Below are 21,255 nucleotides of genomic sequence, written 5' to 3'. Positions count from 1 at the left end.
GCCTTCCCACAGCTGTGGTCGTAAAGTCGGGTGGGCGTATGTCACATAGGTCCTAAGTCGGCGGCTACCTGTATATTATTGTCTGAGAGACGCTGCTATACAGTGAATGCTTCTATAACAAAACCATTTTCTGTACAGGATATTTACGTAATAAGAAAGAGCGTCTACTATATTTAAATTCCGTTCTTATTTTGAAGTTTTTAACCTTTGGGTGCCTACTTTTTAAAATTGAACGCGGGCAAAATTTTAAATGATTTTATCAGAGAATATTGATATTTTTCTACCATTTATGATGTTTCAAGATTGAAATTGACTGAATTTGATGGCGGCTAAACACTCCAAGAAAATTAAACTGGGATTATGATACATATTGTTGCAAAAAAATTGACATAATAGAAACACATAACTCTGCAAATTGAACACAAAAACCGATATCAACTATAGCAATAATAGCAACTAATGATGTCATTTTACATGTACTTTTTTCTGAGCGTTCTAACCGCGATTAAGTGTTGAAAAACTTAAATAATGAAAAAATCATCCTGACCATCAGATCACCTCAAACATCAAAAACAATTACAAATTATACTGATAATTTCTGAAAAGATTTACTCCAAATCTGTATAAAGTCCTTATTAACGTCCAAACACCACTACTGAAAGATAAAGTAAGAACCAGGACACTCAAGGTATAAATCTGCTTTTTAAGTGTCTATTTTTCTACTAAATAACAAGCTATGTTGTGGCGTGGTTTAAAATAATAAGGAAACGCTTCACCAAGGGTGATAAATATTGTTGGTTAAATAATCCCTATGTTTTTTTGTCCATTGATTACCGAGAGAAATTATTGCTTATATAGATGAATTTTAACAAGTTGAGATTTTCATTTTCTTTCAGTAAACAAGCTGGAAAGTTTTGCACTAATATTTACCAGACATTTCAGTGAAAATGGCCAAAATGAGGCGGAGTTTATCATTTTACTGCTGGGAACAGGCAGTCACCTTCTCGGCTTTCGTAAAGCTTATATGAGCCGATAGTTTGATCTAGCATCCATAAAATATCAGTGGAATAATGGCTGACACAGACGACTATGGAAAAGCTGTAACAGGTACAGCCCATCTGTAGGGTTTTGTAAAAGACCCCCGAAAACTCGGATTGTTATTTGGAGTTGCGTAATTAAGGAGACTTTACTGATCTGGAAGTTTGCCTCATAACTGATTTATTAGCAATAAGTAAGGCATTATCCAGTACCGTGAAGCCTGCAATTACATAGTACTAATTAGACAAAATCCATATTTGAATAGTTATATAACAAGCAAAAACAAAGCAATAATAAAGCATAGTTCATTCTTCAAATTTGACAGAAAAATATGGTGTAATACACTGACCTGTTCTTCTTTCTACTACAATTCCAACTAGTCTGACTTGAAGATAAACTGTGAAGCTATATATATATATATGTACGTGGTGGTCAACTAAAGACATTAGGGTAGTTAGTGCAAAAAAATACTGGCCATCCACATCCACATATACATCCTAAGGACAGCATGACTAATCCTACCCATCCGGTTACATCACAGAGGTGGCATCAGGATTTCGGTGCAGCCGCTGAGGTCAACCCCATTAATAGAAAGTTTAAATAAACAAGGTGCGTTTTAGTAATTGTATGTGAATGGTTAATTGCAGCAAATGTGACGAGTGCTATCTAATTTTACTACTTTTATTTCAGTGAAAATGGCCAAAATGAGGCGGAGTTTATCATTTTACTGCTGGGAACAGGCAGTCACCTTCTCGGCTTTCGTGAAGCTTATATGAGCCGATAGTTTGATCTAGCATCAATAAAATATCAGTGGAATCAGTTGGCTGACACAAAATACTATGGAAAAGCTGTAACAGATACAGCCCATCTATTACATCATTGTTTGAATTACTGTCAACTCTTGTGACACATGCAATTAGGCCTATTGTATTATCAGGATTGAGACATCAGATTTTTGCGTTGATGCAGTTCTAGTATATTTGTTTTTAATGAGTTTTAGGACAAGCATTAATATATCCTGCATCATCATCGGGTGCTGAATTTAGATTAATGCGACTGTTTCCACAGACAATGCCAAAAAACCTCTATTTGAATGCCACCTCTAAAAGAAAGCCACCATACGAAAAGGGTTGAAAAATACAGCGCTATCCTCTATTTGAACGTCACCTCTAATAAATGGGACAAAAGTTAAACAATACAACTCTATGGTGCTCCAATAGAGGTTTTACTGTATTTTAGCAAACAGAGTTAGGTAAAGGCTGCCTGTTGCAGTGACATCGTGAACCCTGACAAATGCTTTTGTTATGCATATACAGTCAAACATGGATAACTCGAACTTCAAGGGACCGAGCAAAAGTGTTCGAATTATCAGAGCGTTCAAGTTATCAGAGCACTGTCACAAGTCCATGTATTTACTTATTTATTAGTAGATACATGTACATATGCAAACTATAATATAAATCAAAAGCACAAATGGCTTGTTTCAAATTAAATGCTTCTAATGTAAAGTTTAAAACGTTTTTATCAAAAAGTATAGAGATTTTTCTATCACTTGAGATTGGTTTGTTGTTTGAGGTGATGTTATTGCCAGGACGTTTTTTTAGATTGACATTGGCAAAACTTGATCGTTGTTGAAATGCTCAAAAGAAAAGACATCTTTTTCTTTTGAGCGTTTTACCCACGATCAATTTTGCCGATTTTTCTTGAAGTTTATGCAACTTCAAGAAAAAGTTACCAAAGAAAAATCCCTTACTTTACCTGGGATTCGTTAAGAGCAACACTCCGAGGCAGTTCAATTAAAAGTTTTACGAGGTTTAACGGTACATTGTATATCACTCACATTTTTTGAATGGATACTTATTGAATGTACACACGTATTCTGTGTTTAGGTCAAACGATGAATAGTTTTTTTAGCTGAGACAACGTATACGTTTAATAAAAACAACTAAGACGTTTTAAACATTCAACATTCCGACGTTGATTCAACACGGAATCAACGTCGGAAAACTATTCGTCACGGGCTAGCCGGGTCACGCACTCAAAGATTTTCACCACGCACATACAAAACAACATGCTGTTTTTGTTTTGTATGTGCGTGGCAAAAATCCTTGCGCGCGTGACCCGGCAAGCCCGTGCTATTAATCGTATAGCAGTATAAATCAAATTTGACCAAACCTTTAGAAATGTTGTTGACAAAATTATTTTGCCGATGGTGGTAATAACAACGCTTATGAATTACGAAAAGATGAGGTTTACCTCTATGGCTTTGAATAAAATGATTTTCTAAAGCGATAACAATCGTTTCGGTAGCCGTTGGGCAAAAAAACAGTTTGAATTAACAGTGTTGAGTTCGAGTTATCTATAGCAATTTATCATTACGTGGGAACGGACCAAAGAAACCGTTCGAATTAACCATGTGTTCGAGCTATCCGTGGACGAGTTATCCATGTTTGACTGTACTTGTAGATCTTCAACAAAATGAAACTTATAATCAAGTTTCTCAACCGCCAAACTACGGGCAGTCTGAAGCCTATGCAGCTCAACAGCCTCCCTATACTGAACAACAGGCCGCTCTGTACCCGGGACAGCAAGAGGCTCCATACCCTGGCCAACAAGGGGCTCCATACCCTGGACAACATGCTACCCCATACCCGAAACGGCCGGTTTCTTCTTACTCTCACCAACAAGCATCTCTATATCATGGAAAACTTCCCAATATCCTGAACAACACACTAAAAATCAACCTAATTTCTACCCAGGACAACCAGCCACCACTTATTCAGGACAAAAAGTCCAGCACCCTGAGAAGCAAACAGGGCACTATGCTTCTCAGTATGCTCAATATCCAGCTAGTCGGCAACCTCTCCAACCATCTTACCGAGTGGTACAGAAGGTTTCTACTACAATGGAGCACGTCAAAATTCACTTGACCTTGTCAGTTATCAAGTTTTTGTGCTGGTATTGGTCTCCAGGCCTGATGTCAATTATCATACAATTTTATGGCTTTTGTCTTCCAGGCCTGATAGTAATTATCATGTGGGGTATGGCCTCACTAGAGACCTGTCGTGGTAAGTATAAACTAGTCAGTCAATACAGTTCTTTAATAAACAATGACACCGTAAGTCCCTTCTTGGTGCTATATTGTAAGCTCACTAGTTTTGTACCTTGTTTAGTCACGTTTTTGTACATTTAGGGAAATAATAACCAATAAGACAAGAAGATGTAAAAGTTTTACAACCAAGCTTCACAATGCCATTAGAAGCATATCAGTTCCATCCTTTGACCAATATAAATAATCTTTACAGCCAATCTGTAAGAGTGTAATCCCCTGTTTCATGCATCGTGGCTCATCATCTCGTTAGGTGTGCCCATTGTGGCTTTCTGCATGAGCTATCATGAGAGTTTTAATTCTCATCTTGAAGTCTCCTTTTTTCTTGTTATTGAAACTGTTAGCAGGGTAGTACTGGCAACCTACCCGACTAGCAGGGTGGTAAGTGCAACTCACCCAATTAGCAAGGTGGTACGGGCAACCTACCCGACTACCAGGATGGTACGGGCAACCTACCCAATTAGCAAGGTAGTACGGGCATCCTACCCGATTAGCAGGGTGGTACGGGCAACCTACTCGATTAGCAGGGTGGTATGGGCATCCTACCTGATTAGCAGGGTGGTACGGGCAACCTACACGATTAGCACGGTGCTATGGGCATCCTACCCGATTAGCAGGGTGCTACGAGCAACCTACCCGATTAGCAGGGTGGTACGGGTAACCTACCCGATTAGCAGGGTGGTACGGGCAACCTACCCGATTAGCCGGGTGGTGCGGGCAACCTACCCGATTAGCAGGGTGGTACGAGCAACCTACCCGATTGGCAGAGTGGTACGGGCAACTTACCCGATTAGCAAGGTGGTACGTGCAACCTACCCGATTAGCAGGGAGGTACGGGCAACTTACCCGATTAGCAGGGTGGTACGTGCAACCTACTTGACTAAAAGTTTAGGAATAGTAAAGTTTATGTTGCACAGCAGTGATGACTTTACGTCATTAAAGAGGAACTCAACACAAAATTTTAGTTGGTTCTATCAGTAAGTATCAATATTTTTTATTATTTGCGATTGATTTTGATATTTAAAATGAAATGTCAGCCAATATGTTTCAATGCTAAAATTGATAAAACTTGAATGACTGATATAATAGAGGCACGTAATGCTGTAACTTGAATGCAATAGACACTATAAACTATAGCAACGATATGAGCTAGTGACATCCTTTCGCACGGATTCTTCTTCTGAGCATTTTAACCATGATCAAGTTTTTTTGATTTTAATCTTGAAACATGCTGGCAGTCAGATCACCTCAAACATAAAAAACAATCAAAAGTGGTAGAAAAATACTGATACTTTTTGATAAAACAAACTAAATTTTTATGTAAGTTCATCTCTAGGTAAAAACTAGATGAATTCTCGGTGTTGCATGGGTAATAAAAAAGGTCTTCGCGCAGAAAATTAATTTTCATTCAACATAAATTAACAACATAGACCACTCCAACTTTTAAATGAAAGTGTTTATTTCTGTGTATACTATAAATTTAATTAGGTTTATGCTATATATACACATATATTTATAGCATTTTCACTCGGTCTGGCCACGTATTTTTCTGCTAGTAGTTCAATATTGCTAGTTGAAGCGTAAAGCCTGCATATTCTAACTAATCATCATTGACGATTGGCAGGTGGAATAAGTATTTGCACAATAATTCCATTAGCGTGGTAGCATAGTGGATAGCACACCTGTATGCAGAGTTGGGGCTTCTGAGTTCAATTCCATTAGCATGGTAGCATAGTGGATAGCACACCTGTCTGCAGAGTTGGGGCTTCTGAGTTCAATTCCATTAGCATGGTAGCATAGTGGATAGCACACCTGTCTGCAGAGTTGGAGCTTCTGAGTTCAATTCCAGCGCAAAGTAGTTCTTACGTTTCTAAAAATTTACCGCTATAACTAAAAATTCGAACGGCAGATGAACAGATGGTGAAAGAAAAACACTGAAGTTTATATATAGAGACAAATCACTCTCACTATTCATTTTGCGTTTACTAGTTTAAGTACTTACTACTTTTGGTAGAAATTTTATGATTTACTTTTTACTTCATCAAATAATTTTGAAGAGAAAAACTATAAACAAATGTGGTAGGGTATAGCTTTTGTTAGCAGTAAATAAATACGTTATAATGGTTATTACTAACTTTCAATAATACCTTCTAATTCTTTTCGCTGCTCACATACTTAATGTTAACAAACAAAAATCTTAAACTGAAGTATATATACTTTAATCTCAGTTCATCTTTGCCATTGTTTTAGGATGTACATTTGCGACTTGTTCTTTTATTGATGGTGAAGATTTAGCTATTTGTTTATCAACTAGCTAGGTTGATATGTTATCAACTAGTTAAATTGTTTATCAACTAGTCAATAGGTTACACCTGTTGATAGGTTACGCCTTTCAACTAGAAGTTCTAACACGACCATTTGTATACAAGCTGTAACAAGTTATTCTAAAATTTCTTGCTTTGCAAGCCTGAACAATGCTACTTCAAGTTGAATAATGCTACTGTGAGTTGAACAATGCTACTGCGAGTTGAACAATGTTACTGTGAGTTGAACAATACTACTGCAAGTTGAACAATGCTACTGCGAGTTGAACAATGCTACTGCGAGTGGAACAATGCTACTGTGAGTTGAACAATGCTACTGTGAGTTGAACAATACTACAGCAAGTTGAACAATGCTACTGCGAGTTGAACAATGCTACTGCGAGTTGAACAATGCTACTGCGAGTTGAACACATCTACTGCTAGTTGAACAATGCTACTGAGAGTTGAACAATGCTACTGAAAGTTGAACATTGCTGCTGCGCTTTGAACAATGCTACTGTGAGTTAAACAATACTACTGCAAGTTGAACAATGCTACTGAAAGTTGAACAATGGTACTTCAAGTTGAACAATGCTACTGCATGTTGAACAATGCTACTGCGAGTTGAACAATGCTACTGCAAGTTGAACAATGCTACTGCGAGTTCAACAATGCTACTGCGAGTTGAACAATGCTACTGCAAGTTGAACAATGCTACTGCAAGTTGAACAATGCTACTGCGAGTTGAACAATGCTACTGCGAGTTGAACCATGCTACTGGGAGTTGAACACATCTACTGCTAGTTGAACAATGCTACTGAAAGTTGAACAATGCTACTGCGAGTTGAACCATGCTACTGGGAGTTGAACACATCTACTGCTAGTTGAACAATGCTACTGAAAGTTGAACAATGGTACTTCAAGTTGAACAATGCTACTGCATGTTGAACAATGCTACTACGAGTTGAACAATGCTACTGCAAGTTGAACAATGCTACTGCGAGTTGAACCATGCTACTGGGAGTTGAACACATCTACTGCTAGTTGAACAATGCTACTAAAAGTTGAACAATGGTACTTCAAGTTGAACAATGCTACTGCATGTTGAACAATGCTACTACGAGTTGAACAATGCTACTGCAAGTTGAACAATGCTACTGCTAGTTGAACAATGCTACTGTGAGTTGAACAATGTTACTGCTAGTTGAACAATGCTATTGCTAGTTGAACAATGCTACTGCGAGTTGAACAACGATACTGTGAAATGAACAATGCTATTGCTAGTTGAACAATGCTACTGCTAGTTGAACAAGACTACTGCGAGTTGAACATTGCTACTGCATGTTGAACAATGCTACTGTGAGTTGAACAATGCTACTGCTAGTTGAACAAGACTACTGCGAGTTGAACATTGCTACTGCATGTTGAACAATGCTACTGTGAGTTGAACAATGCTACTGCGAGTTGAACAATGCTACTGCGAGTTGAACATTGCTACTGCATGTTGAACAATGCTACTGTGAGTTGAACAATGCTACTGCAAGTTGAACAATGCTACTGCAAGTTGAACAATGCTACTGCTAGTTAAACAATGCTACTGTGAGTTGAACAATGTTACTGCTAGTTGAACAATGCTATTGCTAGTTGAACAATGCTACTGCTAGTTGAACAATGCTATTGCGAGTTGAACAATACTACTGCGAGTTGATTAATGTTACTGCAAGTTCAACTTTGCTACTGAGAGTTGAACAATGCTACTGCGAGTTAAACAATGGTACTGTGAGTTGAACATTGCTACTGGGAGTTGAACCTTGTTAATGCAATGTGTCTATGTTTTTACTAAATAACAAGCTATGCTGTGACTTGGTTTAAAACAATAAGGAATGACATCATCAAGGGTGATACATATTATTGATTGAATAATCCATATGTATTTGGTCAATTGATTGCAGACAGAAAGTATTGCTTATATAGGGAAATTTTAACTTCTTGATTTTCTTTCAGTAAACAAGATTAAAGGTCACGCACTAATATTCACCAGACACAACTGAAAATGGCCAAAAGAAGGCGGAGCAAATCATTTTACTGTTGGGAACAGACAAGCACCTCTGACTTTAGTAAAGCTTATACCAGGCATAGTATGACATAGCACCAATAAAATATCAGTGGAATAATGGCTGACATAAAAGACTATGGAAAAGCTGCAACAGGTACACAAGAATTATTTACATCATTGTCTGACTTACTGTTAACTCCTGTGACACACGCAATCATTTCATTATCATGATTGAGGCATCAGATTTTTGTTTGATGTAGTTCTAGTATTTTTGTTTTTAATGAGTTTTAGGACAAGCATTAATATACACTGCTTCATCGGGGCGCTGAATTTAGATTAATACGACTGTTAAACCTCTAAAAGAAAGCCACCATACGAGAAGAGTTGAAAAATACAGCGCTATCCTCTATTTGAACGCTCCAATAGAGGTTTTACTGTATTTTAGCAAACAGAGTTAGGTAAAGGCTGCCTGTTGCAGTGACACCGTAAACCCTGACAAATGCTTTTTTATGCATATACATTACTTGTAGATCTTCACCAAAATGAAACTTACAATCAAGTTTCTCAACCACCAAACCATGGGCAGTCTGAAGCCTATGCAGCACAACGATCCCTTCATACTGGACAACAGGCCACTCTTCCCCCCGGACAACAAGGGGCTCCTCACCCTAGGCAACAAGGGACTCCATACCCTACCCAACAAACATCTCCATATCATGGGCAAAAAGCTCCCCAATACCCTGAACAACTCACTGGAAATCCACTTAATTCTCACCTAGAACAACCAGCCACCAGTTATTCAAAACAACAACAAGCCCAGCACCCTGAGAAGCAAGCAGGGGTCTTTGCATCTCAGTACGCTCAATATCAAGCTAGTGGACAGCCTCTCCAACCATCTTACCAAGTGGTGCAGCGGAAGCTAATCAAATCTGATATGGCCTGGTCAGTTATCATTTGTCTGTTCTGGTATTGTCTTCCAGGCGTGACAGCAATTATCATGCCATGGCGCTGCGGTTATCTTCTACTCCTGATAGCAATTATCATGTCAGCTATGGCCTTACGAGAGAACGGTCGTGGTAAGTATAAACTAGTCAGTCAACACAGTTCTTTAATAAACAATGAGACCGTCTCTCTCTTTTTGCTGCTATACTGTAAGCTCACTAGTTTTGTACCTTGTTTAGTCACTTTTTAGTACATTTAGGTGATATAATAATCATTAAGACAAGAAAATGTAAAGGTTTTCCAACCAAGCTTTACAATGCAATTAGAAGCATATCAGTTCCAGCCCTTAACCAATATAAACAATTTTCATAGCCAATATCTGAGAGCTTAATTCTCACTTCATGCATCATGGCTCATCATCTCGTTAGGTGTGCCCATTGTTGCTTTCTGCATGAGCTGTCATGACGATTTCATTTCTCATCTTAAAAGATGTGATTGCATCAAATTTTAGTTGATTTTAAAATAAAGTATTTTTTTTGTCTATCAGTTGAGATGTTACTTGTTGTGTTAGGCGATATCATTGTCAAGATATTTGAAGATTAAAATTGACAAAATGGATTGCGGCAAAAATGCTCAAGAGAAGAAGAAATGCTCAACCTTGCCCAAAATGATGTAACTAGTAATATGACCTAACTAGTAACTATTAACTAGTAATATGACCTAACTAGTAACTAGTAACTAGTAATATGACCTAACTAGTAACTAGTAACTAGTAATATGACCTAACTAGTAACTAGTAACTAGTAATATGACCTAACTAGTAACTAGTAACTAGTAATATGACCTTAACTAGTAACTACAGTCAAACATGGATAACTCGAACTTCAAGGGACCGAGCAAAAGTGTTCGAATTATCAGAGCGTTCAAGTTATCAGAGCACTGTCACAAGTCCATATATTTACGTATTTATTAGTAGATACATGTACATATACAAACTATAATATAAATCAAAAGCACAAATGGCTTGTTTCAAATTAAATGCTTCTAATGTAAAGTTTAAAACGTTTTCATGAAAAAGTATAGAGATTTTTCTATCACTTGAGATTGGTTTGTTGTTTGAGGTGATGTTATTGCCAGGACGTTTTTCAGATTGACATTGGCAAAACTTGATCGTTGTTGAAATGCTCAAAAGAAAAGACATTTTTTTCTTTTGGGGTTTTACCCACGATCAATTTTGCCCTTTTTTCTTGAAGTTTATGCAGATTACCTTACTTAACCAGTATTCCCTGGTTGCAAGATGCGGCTGCAAATGTTAGACGACTAATTATGAACACCTAAAGGTTTGAGGGCGGTGTAAGCCCCCAACAAGTTGGGAGCAGTGCCCTGAAGCTCTGGACCTATTAAGCATCAACAATTACCCTCAAAGTATGCGTGAATGCAAACAATTGTAAGCATCACAATCTACATAGATATATTGTTTATGGTTCATGGTAGGCAAAATCTTTTCTTTATTCAACAAATGATATAAAACTCATAACACTAAAGACTTCTGTAAAGGAAATTGACAGAACAAAAGCTATTACTTCTTTATTGCAATAGCTTCTGTTCAGCCATTGTGTTCATGGCAGAAATCTTTCAAAACTGATTCTGTATCTCTTTCAACATCTTTATATATGTGTAATATCAGAAGATTATCTAAAAGAGCCTAGAAGTGGAATGAAACATGAGACCTCTCGAGTATAGACCTGTCTCATCTCGGATCGATCTCGTCTCGACCTAACTATTGCCAAACTCGAGACAGGAAATACAACTAGAGCGCCTGCCCACAACTGTTAAACATGGCTTCTTGCAATAACATTAACTCCATATATTGTAATGGATTGCGGGCAACCGCCTTTAAAGTTATACCCGGTCCGTTACTACCTGCTATTATTGATTATGTTGGCCACCGAGTCTAATCATGTAGTCGGGACAATGGCCCTGTTAATATATTGTAGTCTGGTTCTGTGTTCTTAAAACAGATACCGGGTCTATTTAATTACCATCCGGATAATCCGATTTAATTAATAAGACTGTTGCGAGTAAAATATCTGTATTTTATCGTATCGTGTCCAAACACCAACTGTCCTTCATAAAATTCGGGCTTCTTTTATATACTACCAATTGCGGGTAAAACTTACACGGACACGGAAAAACTAACTAAAGGCTGTGTTGACCATAGTCCGTGTTCCGAGTAACAATGACATTATCGTTAGTTCAATATAAGAATATATACAGTAATTCATATAATTTCATGAGTACAATTTAAATATAATTGACATACTAATGTTAATACACAAACAAAACTTAGCGTAAATGAAACAATAAGAATGAAAGTGTTATTAAGTGTTCTTTTTGGTGCGGTACTTCTTTTTAGATCGACAGCTGTCGGTTTCGTTACACATTTCATTACAATATAAAGTAAGACCTATTCAATAGATGGTAAAATTTACATGTACAAAGCAATATGTTTACAATAATCGTTTTCAATCAAGCTCAAAATTCCTAGAAATATATAACTTCGCTATTTTAGAGCTGTTTGTGTCACTTTTGTTTACAAAAAATACATGCATAATGCTATTAAAATGTTGTATTGTACTTACATCGTTTACACCAGAAAAAAATTCAATTTAAAAATAGTTTTATCAATTTCATATATCAAGTGCCCTAGTCCTTGTGTAGTGAAATCATCACCAAATGCTCATTATTTTACTGTCTCCTGTCTCGAGTCTTGAATTTTTACAAGACACTGTCTCGAGTTTCGTCTCGAACTTAAAAAACTTGTCTTATTCCACCTGTAGAAGAGCCTGCTCCATAGTGCTCCTCATCGATCTTTTGATTTGCTTCAATGCAGAAAAGGATCTTTTACTCACTGCATTAGTGGCAGGCAAAACCATATTTTATAATATAATTTTTACAAGCCAAAAATTTTTCATCGCAGCATAAAGTTTTTATTATGAACACCCATCCAAGTTATGGCCATTCACATAGTTTCAGCTCATATAATAGGAAAAATTAATCTACTGCAGCAAACTCAAACAAAACATATTATGGTTTGTGCAGCACACATTCGTGTCTCCTTTTCCCATTTATGGCAATTTCTAGACCAACACAACTGCTCCGCTAATGAACCACATAAACATCATGTGACAATAAAACAAATTTTAAAAATGTAATTTATACATATGTTGTTCTAACGCGTATCTACTGAAAGCTTTCAATTTGAGAGTTAGATAGATTGCAAGTGTAATTTTCAAAATGAATAAATGTTTACCAAAAGCATAAACATGCCACGCCAACAATCCGAAGCTTTGTTTCTGAGGGTTAAAGTACATCAATTATATCAGTACTGTTTCAGCTTATTCAGGTTCTTCGATATCTTGACTTTCAATTGAGCCATTATTTGACATGGTGAGACAGACATTGGTTGGTGTTTATAGGACTTTTCGCAAGCACTACCACAAAAATGTTCAATGGTATAGGCTCGCAAATTAGGACGTCAAAATTTTCATCCTCACTTTCAACTCCAGAGAACCAATGAAGATGAAAAAGGAATCAGTGTCATTAGCTCTCCATATACATATTATTTCTATGATAAATAGCTCAAATTCCCAGCACCATACTATGTTTTCCCGATGATATTAGGCACTAGCCCTAGCTTTTTATTGTGATGTTGAGGGGCACGACTGAGGCTAATTAATTTCAAGCATTGTGTGAACTCCCGAGAATGCAATTTACATATAGTCATAGGGCCACACCACTGCAGGACACAAGCTAATCGATGTGATTTAATTACCTTTATCAATGACAGTATATTTATTGAAGCATAATCATATTTAAAAAGCAAAATGGAAAGCGATACGAGTTCTTCAGATATTAGTACTGCTACAACAGCAACTACATGTACTTCCAAAATCACCTAAAATCTATTAACCGAGAACATTTGTTTGTATTGGTTGGGCGTTAGCACGATCCCCGGGCATTGTTGACTATTTAGAATCCTAGTTTATTATTAGCACTCTCTAGGTTTAAAAGCATCGATTGTTACAGAAAAGCGCAGCCTCAATTGCAGCGAAAGGAATCGATGACCTAAAGCTAAATGCTAATTATGACATCACATTGTGGGAACCACAACTAAGTGTTTTTTTTATTGCAGGACATACTTTTGATACCCTGTGTTTCATAGCTCTATTATTCTTGGTGTATTGAATATAGGCTCATTCGAAAGCCAATACCCTGAACTACTGAAATATATGATAAAAGTACTGATATAATTGATGTGCTTTAAAGATGAGCATTGATCAATTGATTTTCTTTACTTTCTACAAGTGAGAAATGAACATAAATTCTAATCATAAATCTAATTAACTAGCTAAAACGGCCAAGAAAAATTTTAAGCAAATGTTATAGCTGGGTGAAATGATAAAAAGTTGTGAAACGATTAAAAGGTTTTGAAACTATGATTCGTGATAGCAAAAAGTTACAATTTTACTTATAAGTAGATGTATTCATGAGTACTCAAATTATTACCGTTAGTTTAGAATATATGCAAAGGATACTCATAGTTAGAGATAAACTTACCTCCATTCTCCTATTTTCCTCTGCAGCATAATGCTGTCAGCTCTAACCGGAACCTGACCGCCATAACAGCCATAACTGCCATAACCATAACCTAATCTTTAATCACCTGATGCTCAGAAAACCTTCAGGCACTTTCGCTGAGCATTGTTACAATTCTGTTGTTCGACAATAAAACGTGTCTGTGCAGCAATTCACTGAACTAACGATGTCAAATGATTCAGTAAAGATCGATTTCGATGCATGTAGCTACCAGAATCTATTACTATTCGATGCGCATAACTAACTAGTAATAGAGTAAAATCCCTAACAACAAGAAACTTCGAAATCACAGAGAACCCGTTTTATGAGCAATAACATTTAATATGACCTATATAAAAATTTCGTGCTGATGATTGGCTAAAGAAGAAATCTTACATTTATCGCTAATGGACCTTTTTCACATGTATCACTCGTTATGTCACAAATGAAGCATTTGCTCGAATCAGAGTTTTTTAAAGGATGGCCTCATTTAAAGGCTTATACTTCTGGACAAGGTTAGTCTACAAAGACAAAAGTGACATCAAATTGTAGCTGATGTTTTAGCCTTTTATTGGTCTTAATATGATTTGATTGACCTTTTTGGCGCAACCACATCTTTAAAGTTTCCTTATCACTTGTTATTGAAACAATTAGCAGGGTGGTATTGGCAACCTACCCGACTACCAGGGTGGTACGGGCAACCTGCCTGATTAGCAGGGTGGTACGGGCAACCTACCCAATTAGCAGAGTGGTACGGGCAACCTACTCGATTAGCAGGGTGGTACGGGCAACTTACCCGATCAAAAGTTTAGGAATAGTAAAGTTTATGTTGCACAGCAGTGATGACTTTACGTCACTAAAGAGGAACTCAACACAAAATTTTAGTTGGTTCTATCAGTAAGTATCAATATTTTTTATTATTTGCGACTGATTTTATGTTTGAGGTGATCTGACTGCCAGGATGTTTCAAGATTAAACTGAGAAAACTTGAACGACTGATATAATAGAGACAAGTAACGCTTCAATTTGAATGCAGTAGTCAATAGGTCCTATCAACTTTAGCAACGATAGAAACTAGTGACATCCTTTCGCACATATTTTTCTTCTGAGCGTTTTAACCGGGATCAAGCTTTGTCAATTTTAATATTTAAACATCCTGGCAGTCAGATCACTTAAAACATCAAAAAAATCACAAGTGGTAGAAAAATACTGACACTTTTTGATAAAATATACTAAAGTTTTATGTAATTTTTTCTCTATGTAGAAACTAGGTGAATGCCTAGTTTTGCATGGGTAGTAAAAAAGGATTTTGTGCAGATAGTTTATTTTTATTCAACATAAAATTACAACATAGACTATTCCACTTTTAAATAAAAATGTTCATTTCTGTGTATGCTAGAAATCAGGGATGGCCAAATAAATATTGCCAGGATCCGTTACAGCCAAATCTGACGTTTTAAAGATCCCCAACGAGCTGAAGATGTGCATTTTTATTTTTTACATACATAAACATGCAATTACTTCTTACAAGGCCTCAAACACGATTTGAAAAACTTTTGCTCATATAAATAATTTGACTATGAATCAGTGAATGAATGTGCTGCAATAAATATGTTTGATATCAGTGATAAAAATGATGAGTAGGGCTTTGACTTCTCAATACTATCAAATTGTGGTTTTTTTGCTGCTTCTAGCGACTCTTAAAGTTCATGAAGATGAGTTTTTGTGAGCCGTGTCCTATGATTGCTTTTTACAATAATCCCATAAGCATGGTAGCATAGTGGATAGCACACCTGTCTGCAGAATTGGGGCTTCTGAGTTCAATTCTAGTGCAAAGTAGTTCTTATGTTCCTAAAAATTTACCGCTATAACTAAAAATTCGAACGACAGACGAACAAACTGCGAATGAAAAACACTGAAGTTTATACATAGAGACAAATCACCCTCACTATCTTTGTTTCCCCTCTTTTAATTCCGCCTTTTCATATTTTTCCAATTTACTTAATACTCTTTATTTGTTTGCAGGAAACATTGAGAAAGCCTGGAGCTACCGTCAATGGGCATTTCTAGTAAGCGCTTTGAGCGCGGTCATGTATTTCGTTCCTAATGGTTATTTCATGAGTATTTATTTACTTCTTTACCTCATAGAGTGTATTTTATCATAGAGCTTCTAGAAACTTTATGATTTCTTTTTTTACTTCAGCAAGTATAAACGTATAAACTATAAACATACGTGATAATGCATAGTTTTTGTTAGCTGTATAAATGAATAGGTTATAATGGTTATTACTAACTTTCAATTATACTTTTTAACTCTTTTCATATATATACATATATATATATATATAAAATTGTTAAAATTGTTTCTCACTCGGTTAACCATTTGGGTGGTAAATTCTGCTCTAACTCTAACTCTACCAGAGACCTGGGAGTTTGAGCACTCATCCGCTTTGAACCAGTAGTCCATTTGTCACTGCCTTGTTCTGGTTCAGCTACAGGCAGTAATGACCGTGTTTGGTCAGGCGACATCCAAGCCAACATGGTTTTAGTTATTGCACTCTTTATAGAGGTTGTAGGCAATATACAGGCAAGGGTCTTGTGTAAGGACCTGCCAGAAGGATGCAGTTGTTGGGGTTTGAACCTAGGACCTAATGATCACTGTTCCAATACCTTACCAACTGCACCATCTGTCCCGTATATATATATATATACATGTATATACATATATATATACAGTATATATATATTTATATAGATATATACTGTATATATCTATCTACAGTATACCATCTATATATTTACAGTATATATATATATATATATATATATATATACTGTAAATATATAGATGGTATACTGTAGATAGATATATACAGTATTACAGTATATATATATCTATATAAATATATAGATATATATATATATATACTGTATATATATATATACATGTATATATACTGTATATATATATGTATATACATAGATATATATGTATATATATATATATATATATATATATATATATATGTATATGTATATATATATGTATATATATATATAAATACATATATATAGATATATATATATATATCGTATATATATATATATATATATATATATATATATATACTTATATATATATATAAGAGACCTATATATATATATATAGGTCTCAGGTGCATCTTTGCACAGCCTGCATCTAGGATTGTCTCTAGTGTGATAGATTTTTGTTTGGAGTTGCATTGTTGGGAGCACTAGCTCCTAGGCTGCCATGATTAGCGACTCTGTTTTGGCCATCAGGTTTCCTTTGTTCAGCCACATATATGTCTGGTGAAGATCGCCAACCTTAGATATTTGTTGGTGGTAAGCACCATGAAGAGGTTTCGTGTGCCAGTCAATTTCCTCATCATCAGGGCCAAAGTCCATTGTCAATTTACTTATCTGAAGTGGCCATGGAGGCTGCATAGGCTTTGATGCTTTGCTCTTCCTCCTTCACTGTCTGCTGTACACTTTTGAGTCCCCTGCCGCCATCTTTCCTATCGAGATATTGAATTTAACAATTAACTAACATCTATGTACTCTTTACATAATAAATCATACTATAAATTGATACATACATCTTTTCAATCTTTAGAAAGAAAATTGAATTGGAAAAAACAGTAGTTGTCATACCTTACTCCAAACATGGCCAAGAAAGTGTCTATTAAAGGTTGACTTGCAGCAAAATTCAAATTACAGTTATTTGGTGTCAAAAGATTTACCATGTCTTACTTACTCTGTTGTGTTGCAAGTGCCAAATATGTGGAAATGTGATTACACTCTTTTAAAAGCTCAAAAACGAAAAGCCGCCGTAGATTGGAATTTCTTTATTTCGATGGCGTAACCACGAAATTTGGTTATTGTCTTGTCACGAGTTGTTCTCACGTGAATTGAAAGGCCAATAAAAAGCTCAATATAACACTTATCGTAGTACTGGTTTATGACAAACACTTCGGGTTTTACCGAAGACCCCGTATCAATTATAGATGCTCGCTACTTTACAGTTTTGTTTCGGCATTATTCAATCGTCAAGTAGTAATCTGATCACGTGACCCAATACTTCGCAAATAATTTTTGCAGCACTTTTCGATTATCACAGGGGACCAACAGGCTCGTCATGATTATCAGACAATGATATGTACTCCTTCGAGCTAAGGTTAAAAAGTTTAACGATTTTTTACGGTAAGTTATAAGATATCAGTGCTAAAAGTGACAGCATTACAATGACGATAAAACAGACGCGTAAGAACAATAGTCATACTTTTATTGAATGTTTGAAGTATAGTTGTGAAAATATTTCGACAATAAAAGCTTGCAAGAAAGTGTAATCAGAAACCATCTCTCACAACTACATCACATTTGAGCCGTTTTGGAAAAGGAATCCAAACTACGGCGGTCTCGTGTGGCCGCGATTTTCTGTTCGTTTTTGAGCTTTTAAGAGCTTGTAATCACCTTTCCACAAATTTTGTACCTACTACACAACAGAGTAAGACATGGTGAATCTTTTCATATCAAATAACGGTAATGTGAATTTTGTTGCAAGTCAACCTTAAAGGTAAAAGTGATGAGCATTATGAGCACCATTCTGTATTTCATTCTTGTATATAAAGCAAATCTGAGTAATCTCTTATGGTTAACCAAAAGGTTGAAGTTATCTTTCCTTTTGAGCTCAGCAGGAAAAATCTATTCACCCAACAGAGAGTATTTGCATAACTGAAAAATTTGGTCATTTTTGAGAAAGAAGCTGATTTGGCACCCGTATTGATTTGTTTATAATTAAAGTTTCGCAAAAATAAGTTTGCATAAGTTTGCATAATTTGGATTAGGTAACTCGCAGTAGAATGCTGTGTAGAAGCCTTCCTTTAAGCTATGGTTAGCTAATTACTTCTGAGCAAAGTTGCACCCTTACTCGTTCTTTCTAGATGGTTTATGAATGGTTAGGTGAGAGTCAAAAAGGCAACAGACGCTTAGGCAACATTTTGGATTCGAAAGGTGACAACTTCAGACGGATGGGCGACGCAGAGGATCTAAAGACGACAATTCAGGCAGCATTAATTCAAAATATAAAGTCCTGTTACGTTGTTGTGAATTAGTAGTGAACAGTAACAAGACACCAACTTTATTGATGCCCAGAGTTAAAATCTTACATTAGTACATTTTTTACCCAATGCTCCACCTTATTTCCTTGGCATCTATTTCATGCTTATATCTACCTTAACCTGATTAGATTATTTTTTTACACCCAGTAGAATTTCATATTGTATTAAAGCTTGTACCAAATATTCAAAACAAACTGCTGAGATTAATCTGTCTTTAATTGCCTCACTGTTCTTCTGTTCAAATTTTTCCACATTTTAAATCTTGCCAGTTTGTCAACTCTACACACTCAGAAGTCATTTAGACAGTCTTTACTTTCTTTTCACTTCCTCCTTTGACTGCTTGTAAAGACTGGCAAATTACTTGTCAGTGTGGCAAGAGTCTGAAATTCCTTACCTCCTAATACATAACATCATGGAGGTGCCAACTTTTTTAATCCCTTTGAAGCGATGCATTCTTGAGTCACTAGCATACCCGGTTGATGAATTATTATACCATGGCTGGCTCATGTATCATGTTATCACGCAGTTGGACCCTCATTAGTAACTCTCTAATTAAGGTATACTCTTGCTCTAATTGCAGTATGAAAATAAATACATACATCTGAGTTTAGCTTGATACATCACAATAATCGAGAATTGTCTTTTCATTCCACGCAAGGAGCAAACTTCTCTCGCAGGCTACTGTGAATTTCGATGATCGAAAGCATAGAATAATTGCTTTTCGAGGTGAGATCACTCTGAAATTTCAACAATCAGACACAAGGTTGGCGACAATTCAGCCAAGAACGTGACTTCTCAAACCGTTTTGAACAAACAGGTGGATACGAACACAAGTTTTTGTAGTTTCATTGAATAAGTTAGGTTCATTTTTTAAAAGTAGCCTTACATTTTGTTAAAAGTTTGGGTTAACTAAATCAGAGAAATTCCACCAATGATGTGAAAAGAAACATGCCACTATATCTTTATATAAAAAATCCATAAAAAGAACACAATAACACTGTAAAAGCTACGCTTCAAAAATATATGTAGGCACTGAACACGACGTCACTATGTCATAGTTTGTACAGTACTGCACTTAGCCTTCAACCACACAGCAAACCAATTTGTCGCTTTTCAGTATGGAATTATCACCGGTTTGTCCGCGGTGTTGCCTTTCCATTTGAAGTTGTTGCCTTTTTAACTGAAAGTGTCGCCTAAATGTCTGTCACCCTATTGACTGTCACCCAAAAGTCCATAAAAAAAAGTCCAAAAAAGGTTTATGGCTTACCTCATTGACCTAAAAAGGTTTATGGCTTATCCTATTGACCTAATAAAGTTTATGGCTTATCTTATTGACCTAAAAAGGTTTATGGTCTATCTTACTGACCTATTAAAGCTTGCGATTTATACTATTGACCTAATAAAATTTATGGGGTATCTGTTTGACCTAATAAAGTTCATGGCTTATTTCATTGACATAATAAATTTGGTTAGTGTAATCTTACTTGTATCATCTTGGAGTAGTCAAAGTGCAACTATTTCAAAGTTTAGAAATGTTTTTGCTTGTCAGTCCTGCTATTAACACAAAATATTGACTTCCTTCTCCATATGTCAACTTACAAATACAACTATAAATAGACAATGATGGCTGTAATTGTACGAGAGTGTACCCTTAGTAAGACAGCTGGGAGTTGTACTATCTATTTTACCATGAAAAACAACTCCTTACTTGAATGATGTCATCTTGTTGATCAACCTACTTTGATGGAATTAGTTTAAAGTAATGTGTGTAAAACTATGAACTATTTTTTTCCAAGATGAGCATGATTAAATCTCCACACAACCAACTAGTCAGTAAATAAGCTGGTTTATTTGGTGAATTCAGTTCTGCCACCATAGCAGATTCTACTACGGTGACTTGGTACATTATTTGGTATCTATTCATTCTAAGATGATGCTGAATGAACCTAAACAATTGACTTTAATGAAAATAAACAATACAGTAGACAATACGACAGAAGTCTTTACAAAACTGTTGAAGAATATAAAAGA

At 36.0% G+C, this 21,255-nt stretch overlaps 2 protein-coding genes across 2 annotated transcripts; both read left to right on the top strand.

The window, feature by feature from the left end:
• Positions 1–989: 989 nt before the first annotated feature.
• On the top strand, positions 990–19,902 carry LOC137399473 (uncharacterized). The gene is made up of 3 exons (XM_068085603.1): positions 990–1,107; positions 3,505–4,106; positions 19,048–19,902. The coding sequence occupies exons 1-2, from the start codon at positions 1,071–1,073 to the stop codon at positions 3,966–3,968; spliced, it is 501 nt and encodes a 166-aa protein (XP_067941704.1). The 5' UTR covers positions 990–1,070; the 3' UTR covers positions 3,969–4,106; positions 19,048–19,902.
• Positions 8,539–16,284, top strand: LOC137399472 (uncharacterized). The gene is made up of 3 exons (XM_068085602.1): positions 8,539–8,660; positions 9,037–9,582; positions 16,112–16,284. Exons 1-3 carry the CDS (start codon positions 8,624–8,626, stop codon positions 16,249–16,251), a joined length of 723 nt encoding a protein of 240 aa, XP_067941703.1. The 5' UTR covers positions 8,539–8,623; the 3' UTR covers positions 16,252–16,284.
• Positions 19,903–21,255: the final 1,353 nt, after the last annotated feature.

Source organism: Watersipora subatra, chromosome 7, assembly GCF_963576615.1.
Source record: "Watersipora subatra chromosome 7, tzWatSuba1.1, whole genome shotgun sequence".
In the NCBI taxonomy this organism is placed as follows: Eukaryota; Metazoa; Bryozoa; class Gymnolaemata; order Cheilostomatida; family Watersiporidae; genus Watersipora; species Watersipora subatra.
This window is presented reverse-complemented; position numbering and strand designations above follow the sequence as displayed.

Bases quoted from the DNA above. Each gene is read 5' to 3' on its own strand.
- LOC137399473 (XM_068085603.1), top strand. From the start codon at position 1,071: ATGGCTGACACAGACGACTATGGAAAAGCTGTAACAG. The intron at 1,108-3,504 runs GTACAGCCCATC...CTGTACTTGTAG, and splicing joins CTATGGAAAAGCTGTAACAG to ATCTTCAACAAAATGAAACT.
- LOC137399472 (XM_068085602.1), top strand. From the start codon at position 8,624: ATGGCTGACATAAAAGACTATGGAAAAGCTGCAACAG. The intron at 8,661-9,036 runs GTACACAAGAAT...CATTACTTGTAG, and splicing joins CTATGGAAAAGCTGCAACAG to ATCTTCACCAAAATGAAACT. The intron at 9,583-16,111 runs GTAAGTATAAAC...ATTTGTTTGCAG, and splicing joins CTTACGAGAGAACGGTCGTG to GAAACATTGAGAAAGCCTGG.